Source organism: Heloderma suspectum, chromosome 1 (genome assembly GCF_057233095.1).
Source record: "Heloderma suspectum isolate Gila_16-S chromosome 1, 16-S_ref, whole genome shotgun sequence".
NCBI lineage: Eukaryota > Metazoa > Chordata > Lepidosauria > Squamata > Helodermatidae > Heloderma > Heloderma suspectum.
This window is the reverse complement of record NC_139458.1, coordinates 326,656,968-326,666,436: the sequence shown is the minus strand read 5'-3', so window position 1 is coordinate 326,666,436 and position 9,469 is coordinate 326,656,968. Positions and strand designations below refer to the sequence as shown.

The following is a 9,469-nucleotide window of genomic DNA, read 5'->3' as shown; positions in this document are numbered from 1 at the left end:
TTAAAAACAGAGAGCCATAATAAGGGACACCTAAAAGCAGTATCGTGATTATATTCTCATTCATATACCAGACATATTCTGCATCCAGCCATAGGTGTGTATGTGGTTGTGTTTTTAGTACATTATAAAACTCTTCGGGGTGGTCATTGAAGTAATTTGTAATACTTTTCCATTCCAGTCACTAGAGGAGTACTGGAAAAGGAGAGTAAGTTAGAAGAATATGCAGCCACTTCTGTAACTCAGGTGCCTCCAGCGGCAGTTCCCATAAAGACAGTATTGATTGGTGGTAAGGATGATACCATCTCACTATTGGCTTGTCCAGAAGAGTCCACTGTTTCATGAGAAGGACATTGTCTGGAATGCCCATACATGCATTGGGAGGAGGATGCAGATATAGCAGGCTGCATATCGGAGGCTGCAAAGAAAATGGCAATAGTTATTCCTTCCACTTCTAGGCGGGAAAACGGGATGTATGCCAGCAATTTAAACCTATCTAGAATTAGCATGATCTAATCTGGAAGTCCTTCCTCATAGAAGCTGGTATGTGAGGACAATCCAACAGAACTGGCAATTCTGCACCAGTTCAAGGGAACTTTCAACTATTTCTTTTCGCATGTTCCAAGTTTATGCTTTGGCACTATGAACAGCCCTGGCACAAAGTAAGCCTGCCTCCTTCGCTCTCTCTTGTTACCAATATAGGTTAAGTAGCTATTATTTATTAAGGCTGTTTAAAAACATCTCTTTCGTTTGGTGGCCATGTGTTCCTTTTAAGGCTCCTCTGAGTCTAAGCTTTTATTAAAAAGAGATTTCCAACCTGAACAACATTTCCAAAGAACAGTCCAAAGAACATTTCCAGCATTTCCAAACTTAGCCGTTTGGTTGTTTTAAACAGAAAAGTGGGAATAGAAACAAACAACCCACAACCACCAATCACCTGCATAGCTGTAAAGATAATCTGAAAATCTGTATCAAAAACAATGCAGGAAGTAAAAAGAGAGAGAGGGGTGGGGAGAAGAAGATTAACTGTTTTCAATTTGCATTATTTTCAAGACTACATAAAGACCTTTTCAAGAGCAAGCTTTCACCTCTGAGAGTGACAGTTTATGTATACAGTTTATGTATTATGTAAAGGTTTACCATATTTACGTTTCCAACAAATGCACATAGGTTGGATCTAGGATCTACCTTCTATTGATAGAGGGATTTTGCTCACGGAAGGTGCCTCCCCCCAATGTCGGGGGACCCTCCCTCCCCTGCACCACAGCTCACCCATGCAACAGGGTCCCTTGACCCTGTGTAGCATTTTAAGGGGTTGGAGGGGCTACCATAGGGAGGAAGGCAGGGAGGTCCAAGTCTGCCAGCCCAGTTGCATGTGCCTAAATCAGATCCAACCCTATATCTATTTATTAGATAGGCATATTTGTCAGATGCTTAGATTATTATTGCTATTTATTTATTACATTTCTATACTGCCCAGTAGTTGAAGCTGTCTGGGCGGTTCACAACAACTGATTTGTCACCATTGATTATTTCTCATTTGCCCAGGTCTTTGGTGGCATTTGAGTGGGATTAATTTATAGGTTTTATTTGATGTTTAATTCATTTTTTTTGCCCACTGTTTATTGGAATTTTTCTATTCTTTTTCTTTTGTTTGATTGTAATGGACTATTTCTTTATCTGTTTACTGTGAGCTGTCTTGGGGGCTATAACTGGTGGAAAGATGAGATATGACAGACAGACAGACACACACACACACACATGCACACGCACACTTTCTGTATGCTAAACTTCCCCATCCTTGTGTCCTCCAAATGTTTTGGACTAAAAGTCCAATCAGACTCACCAGCACGTCAATGGTCAGGGATTATGGAAGTTGGAGTAATGGCAGCAGGGTGGGGAAGACTGTGCTAAACTGTTTTATAACTGTTACCTTTTTATTGTATCAAGAACCCTTTGAAGTAAATAGCTTACATTCCTATTTAACAGATGAAGACCTAAGCCTGTGGGAGTGTGACTTGCCTGGGGAGACCAGTTAGGCCATCCTGGAATGAAATCTCAGCTCAGGTCTCCATTACTCAGATTGCTGGAACATATTAATATGAATCTTATTACGTTAAAGGACATATAATGATTAATGTAACTAAATTAAACAGACTAAGGAAGAAATCCTATGGCTGCTAGGCAGTGCCAGACAGCCATAGAATATTGTGTTATCCGGGAACCGACCTTGGAACCCATGCTCGGAGGTCAGTTTCTGGAGAACTGACCTCCCCCCACTTCTGTGCTGCCTCACAGGCAGTGTGGAACAGCCCATGCTACGTGCTCGCAAGAGGAGCACGGAGTGGCCGAAATGGGGTGTGTCTGGGGGCATGGGGGGGCAGAAATGCCTGTATGACACATGTCTATCATATCACATCCTATGTGTCAAACAGCAGCCTCCTCCCGCTATCCGTCCTCCCGCAGCTAGACAGCCGCAATCAGCTGTCTACCCGAAAATGCAGGGCAGGAGAAGCGCAGAGGGAACAATCCCCTCCATGTTTCTCCTGCCCCGCTTTGGACAGGCAATCGCCTCCGAGTTTGCAGGTGGCCGCCTATCTGGATAGGATTGCACCCTAACAGCACAATCCTATGCATATTTACTCAGAGGTAAGTCTCAACATTTTAAATGGGACTTACTCTGAGGTAAGTGTGCTAATAGGATTGTAGCCTAAAACCACATGTGTACTGGATCTTAGAGCTGGAAAAAGATCAACCACTCCAAGGGGGGGAGATTTTCACGACAACAGAATGAAACACATGTTGGTGTATTACCCGGAATTAGCTTTGGTCTGTCAGGGACACAGGAAGTAAGATAAGCCAAGTGTAGCGTACCTTTAAAATCTGGTTTTCAGGGGTCACACAGCACTTGAAAGGAACATACTTCCGGTTGGGGTGGGGAAAGTAGAACTGAACACCATCAAACCATTGGCAGGGGCTACTCAACCAATGAGAGAGGCTTGTTTCCCACCCCTGTCCAGGCTCCCCCCTGCTACTATGTTATTATGAATGGAGAGCAACTAATTTTCCCCCTGTGTGCAATTTCCCTAAAGAAGCCAGAATCCCCAGTTCTCCAGTGCAGCATCTGAAGGCTCCCGGAGAGCTTCCCAATTTCACCACATTCCAGCGATCTGCTACAGAGTTATTGCTCCCATCCCATTTTTCCCCATGTGTACACTTTTGCCTAATGCTTCCACCCTCCCCACCTTTCTCCTTCTCCCAGCTCACAATGAGAAGCTCTCTTAAACCCTGTTACTGCAATACAATAACAAAGCAGAGAAGGAACTTTACATAACAATGGAGGAACAACTTTACATCAGAGAAGTTACCGGACATCAAAGAAGCACAATGTCACAATAGCAATTTAAAAGAGAGAAGTGAAAGAGTGCTTTAGGGTGATTTACTAAAGTTGGCCTTTAACCCTTTCACTGCAGGGGAGTGAGATGTATTTCTTACTCCTGAGTAAGCATGCACAGAAGCGGAGAATATGTTAAAGGTTAAAAGCAGGCTAGCTAAGGTGAATGAGTGTCATCACTACTGCAGTAATGTCAGGGGTTGCTGCTGTGCTCCTGGAGATTTTCTAAATGGGAAAAACTACTTCCCTTAGGGAAACAAGAGGGAATGGGGTGTCTCAACCCCTTGACGATGGCACTGCCAGGTCACAGAGGCATGCCCAAGATTTAATGCGGGGCAGGGGGAAGGGACATGGCACACTGTGGTAAAACCACCAGGGAGCTGCTTTCATTAAAAAAAAAGTCAAAGGAGTTTCAGAAAATGCAGCTTTTCAAGAGGAAAGTGGTTGGTTGGCAGTGGATTGCTGACAACATCATCGATCAGGGAGGAACTCAAACTGCTTTAACTTCGCACTAAATCGCTTGTGAAAACAGTCCCCTGATCAAAAATGTTACTAGTTGTGATTAACTTCTAAAAAGAGGTGTGCCAGCATTCCAGTCTCCCTAAAAAGTATGAGCTGAAAGTCATAATTCCCAGATGCAGGGGGCTGACTGAGTTTATTGTTGGTAAATGACATTTATACTGCACTCATTCTAGAGCCAAGTTCTGGCACTGACTGCAGGTTTTTCAGCTGAGACCCCAAATTCAAATTAAGATCTAAGTGCTCTTCTCTCATTTGGATCCTCATGGAGAACAAGAAATGTGGAGAGCAAACGTATGAAGGTAGGGAAGCATGACTGCACTGTCTGGCCCTGCTCCTGACCTGATTTGTCTAAAGGCTGACCCTGCACCTACGGTCTAGTATCTGGCCAAGGGTGAAAACAGACCCTATGCATGTACATCTGTATGTTCACAGGGCTTATATGCACAGCAAGGAATCCTGCTCAGTCACAACTGTTGTGCGTACAAGTCCTAGCACATCAGTTATACGTGTGCAGAGCCAGTTCTCACCTTTGGTTGAGGGCATGGCTAGCCAGCATGATCCTGCTCTCCTTCCAGGTGTTTGCTCAATGCATGGATCCGAATCTGAGAAGAGGGCTTCCATTAGAAGGTTCAGAGTTCTTGCTCTGCCATCAGATCTACTTACTTATAGGGTTACGACAGGCTAATGAGGCATCTGGATAATAGGTTGCTCCCTGTTTCCTTCCAGTGTCCTCTAAGATGCTGAGTGGATCATGAACGTCACTGTATGGAGGCAACGGTCGAAGGCTGCTAATGCTGCTGATGACAGAAACGTGCTGGTCTACCATTGACCCAAGTCTGTGTGACTCTGAATAGTTGATATTATTTCCATAGAACCCTGTTGACAAGATTGGACAGTAAGTAAGTATTAGTAATAATAGAAAATAGCTACACAAGCATTACACTCAGAGGATCTGGAATTCTATTTATCACCCCCCAATTCTTCAACCAGAAAATTAAAGTTCTATGCTTGCAGTGTGTGTGTGTGTGTATGCCAAGGATGGGTAATGTGTGTGATCCTCCAGATGTTGTTGGACTGTGACTCCCATTCTCCCTCACCACTGGCCATGCTAGCTACGGCTGATGGGAGTTGCAGAACAACAACATCTGGAGGGCCACATATTCCCCATCCCTAGTGTATGCATACCTGCAGATTATCAATGCTAGTGTTTTGGGGAAACTAAACAGCATGGTTCCTCCGTGTGGTAGCTGCTTAGGTGAGCTGGCACCTCCTGTGGCTTGCACCAACTTTAACCCTGCCAGGTAAAATGAGAATAGGCACCATTTTCTACAAGAGGCTAACTGCAGCAAGATGCCCATAAGATTCTGTGTTTGGCTCACTTCTTTGAGGTGGACAACTACCTAAGGCAAGAAGGTTGATCTGATGAGCATTTAAGGTAACTTCTTGCTATATAGCCAAGGGTGCTGATCAGTGGAGACAAGAACAGCTTAGGGCAGATATCCTCCTTCTGACAAAGAGTTGGGCTTAGTAACCCATGAAATCCCAACCCTTTGCATTATCAATAAAGGAACACTGCAAGTGTGGAGCAGAGATAGAGATGCAAGCACATGGGGAAGGAAGCAGAGATCTGTGCTGGCACAGCTAAAGTTAGCACAATTCTCATGCTTTCCTGCCACCTAGCTGGCACCCCTCTCAGATGACATAGAGGCAAATCATGGGCCACAAGTTGGCCACTGCTGGTCTACAGCAAATGAAAGAAACTTCTGGTCCACTTTCATTTACAGAGCAGAGCTAATTGGATTCTCCAGCTGTACGGGATTGTTATGACTTCCCTTTTCACAGACAGTTCAACTACAGTTCACTCCACTAACACCATTAGACAATTCAAGGCCATTACATACACCACCCAGTTCTTATCTGAAGTGTAATGCAGTACATAGAATATTGGGTCTGGGAAGATGCAGGTTCCAACTGTGATGCTCATTAAGTGGCCTTGTGGAAGTCTACAATCTAACCTGTCTCAGAGGATTATTATCAGGCCCAAATAAGGTCAGAACTGTGAAATACTCTGTATGCTGGAAAATGCTATAGCAATTATAATTACTAATAATTTGTGATGAATACAACATTAGTTTTCAGATGTATAGACCTTTATGGACTGAATTTGCAAATAAACCTAGTAGGGATGGGTGAACTGGTCTTAATCCAGTTCATTTCGCTTTTCACATATGCTAATATGGAAGTTTAATCCATCCCACCCATCCCAAATTAAATGTGTAATTTGTTCTTTAAATCTGCACAATCTTAGACTTTTAATCAAGTACTTATGAGGTGTTCCAAGGGCTGGGTTTTACACTTTTTCCCTCTCTTTTTAACAGATACTAGCTGTCTGGGTTGGAGAAAACCCATGGCTCCTTTCATGCGCATTGGAATGGAGCTGCAAATTCCTCTGGGAGCAACAGCATGTGAAATGGGGTGTGTGTGTGTGTGCTTAAAATCAAACCTCAGGCCAACTGAAATGCAGTGAAGGTACATATTCCATGTTTCAAACCACACATTAGTCTGGGATGTGGAAATCAATGGAATTCAGATGGACTTCCTGCTGTTCACAAACTGCGTGTTATGTGTCCCTTGTAGAGTAGGTTGATAGAGCTGGGTTCATTGAGACTTTACTAGAGTAAATGCAGGTTTGCCACCTTAAATGATTTGTGTATCACATTCTTAGGCTGTCCTAAATGTGCAAATAAATTCTAAATATTGTCAGACAGCTCCTTGGAGAATGCCTGTGTTTGCTGTTCAGTACTGCATCAGGTCTCCTTACCCCATCCAGCAACTCTCAAGAGGCAGCGTGCTTCTCAGAACGTTGCTGGGGAGCGACAACAGGAGAATGTGATTGCCTTCATGTCCTGCTTGTGGAGTTCCCAGAAGCATCTGGCTGGTTACTGTGGGAACAAGGATGCCAGACTATATAGGCCCTTGATCTAGTCCAGCAGGGCACTTATGTTCTAACTCAGCAGCCAATGCTGGTGTTCTCCTATGAACTGCTGCTGCTGTACGGGAGTCAGGGACTTTTTACTAACATGTGCTTGGTTTGGGGAGAAGGGTAACTTCAAATGGACTCTTTTCCATGAATGCTTACATCACAATAAACCAGTGGAGGCTGGTGACTGTGATTTCGGTCGGGCTGTGAATCCATTCTGGGTTTCAGTCAGAACCAGCCAGAACTCTAGAGGAGCTATCCAAAGTGCTGAACCCCATCCCCAAGATTGGTTTAAGGTGCCACAAGGCTCATTGCTGTTGATGCTGCAATTGACTAACACAGCTTCCCCTTCTGGATATAAAATCAATCTCTGTTAAAAATAAACAATACCATTGGAAGCAGCTGAGGAGTATGACGATCCTTGACAGGAATTAGCCGCTGAATTGTTCATGAAATTATAGCCCCCAGTATTCAAAAACTGCATGCCGTGTGTCTCCTGCATAGCTGAAGGAGATCCATAGTTAGGGGGTGACCTCGTGCTGTACGGAGACACAGCACAGCTGCTACTGAAGTAGTCTCTGGAGAACCGCTGCTGCTCATTTGCGGCTGTGAAGTGGCTGGGTTCTGTCCTGTGCTGATAGGCTCCAGAGGATGGGTGAGTCTGGGTCCTGAACATGGCTGGGTAGCTGGCACTGACTCCATAAAAGCTTTGATTCGTTTGTGGCACAGTCTGGTAAAGGGGTTCTGAATAAGAAGAGCAGTGGGAGTGTGCAGATAAGGGTGGACCAATACTTGGAGGGCTGCCAGCCATTGGTCCCTGGTTGATGACACTTCCTCGACTGGTCATGGCTGGAGAAATGGGTGGGGTCATGAGATGGGCAGCATTCTCAGAGAGCTCTGTTTGACCTGGGGAAACAAACAGCAGGGTAAGGGGTTATACATGTTAGATAGCTCTACTCATGCAACGCGACTTCCCCAACCTTTCCTCTCCCTGCAGCCCTCATGCATGTCCCATATCTGCTCTGAAGGGTCCCCCAAGCCTCCACAGCAGATTTGGGGATGCTCAGGAAGCTACGGGGGAGAGGGAGACATCCGTTCCACTGGTGGTTCCCTCCTGTGGGTGGAATGACACCACTGGATATGACCCCAAGATTTTTCAAAATCCAAGCAAAAAGCAATAGCCATGTAAGTTGATGTGTTGTTTTCTCCTATGCTCCTTTCAATAACACTGCATAAACACAAGAAGAAGAACAAAGGGGCAGGGATCCATTTGTTTCCTACCTGTCAGCTCTATATTCTCCGTGTTCCCTGCGGAGAATGAGTCCAGACCCGAGGACAAGCCACTATGTTGACTGGTCGACAAAGGGAAATAGGCTTGCTCCACAAGACATTCATTTTTCACTGAAGCATCACTAGAAATTGTACCAGCCTTGTTGCGGTTTGCTAGGAAACAAGAGCTTGGGGATGCAGTGAAAGCAGCTTTACTGGCATCTAGAAAAAATAGGATTGGTGACATGTCAAATAGAGCATGGTATATATTATACAGATGACTTGAAGATAGAAGAATAGGTTGTTAGGGAGTCAGTCTTCATCAAATCAGTTGATTGTTTCGGGAGGCTTCCTTCATTACAGCCAACACTTCCAGTGTAATGTGGAAAGCAAAAATAGAGATTTTCCTCTGAGGGGAGATCCATGAACACCATGCTGTTTCCAATTCATGCATACCACCGTGTGCCCAGCAATAAAACACAATGGGATCTTAAAAGTGTTATTTTAAAAAGTCTTTCAGAATTTTTTCAGGGTGTCCAATGAATCATAGAATCATAAGTTGGAAAGGGCCATTTCGGCCATCCAGTGGAATCTCTGCTCAGTGGGTATCTATTATCTCCAGGGCACTACTCAAGTGCTAATTTGGATCTATTAAGCTTGTAACAGTTTGGGCCCAGGATATCTAACAGATTGCCCTCTTCTCTATGAGGTGTTAGGATTCTCTCTGAGAGTACTTTCCTTAGTTCACCACCTTTGTACTATCTCCAAAAGGAGTTCTCAGAGACAGTCCCTCCAACTTGGAATTCCCTTTTTCTTGAAACCAAACAAAACTAGCAGCCTGAACAAAATTTGGAAAAGTTCTAAGACCCTTTTAGGGTCGGTATTTTGTGACTGAGGATGAATTAATAGGATCATAAAGGGCTTATCTATCTATCTATCTATCTATCAATCACGTTCTAACAAGTCTTTGTTTTATACTGTCAGTCACGAATATGGAAGCCAAAATGCTTAATAGACATGAAAAAATATACATTTATTCCTGTTTTGACAACTGGTTTATTTGAAATATAGATTCCCATTGTGGTTGGCTGCATCCAGGGTCTACTTGATTGCATTGCTGTTTAGCTACTTTGTCTATAATTATAATAAACAAATATATCTATTTTTATATGAAACACATACACAGCACAATCCTAAGAATGTTTACTCAGAAGTGCGTGCCATTAAGTTCAATGAGACTTACTTCCTCGTAAGTGCATCAAGGCTAAGACATTTAAATAAACAAGCTAGCACACTAGTATTAGGTA

At 43.8% G+C, this 9,469-nt stretch overlaps 1 protein-coding gene across 1 annotated transcript in view; it reads right to left on the bottom strand.

Annotated features, from left to right (window-relative positions):
• Window positions 1–231: 231 nt before the first annotated feature.
• RFX6 (regulatory factor X6) overlaps window positions 232–9,469 on the bottom strand; it is a 56,009-nt gene continuing 46,771 nt past the window's right edge. Inside the window, exons 16-19 of the mRNA XM_084815605.1 lie at window positions 8,175–8,384; window positions 7,284–7,799; window positions 4,577–4,789; window positions 232–415 (exon numbers count right to left, since the gene is read on the bottom strand). Of these exons, the coding sequence (XP_084671731.1) occupies window positions 240–415; window positions 4,577–4,789; window positions 7,284–7,799; window positions 8,175–8,384 (1,115 nt within the window). The 3' untranslated portion in view covers window positions 232–239. The remainder of the gene's footprint in view (window positions 416–4,576; window positions 4,790–7,283; window positions 7,800–8,174; window positions 8,385–9,469) is intronic.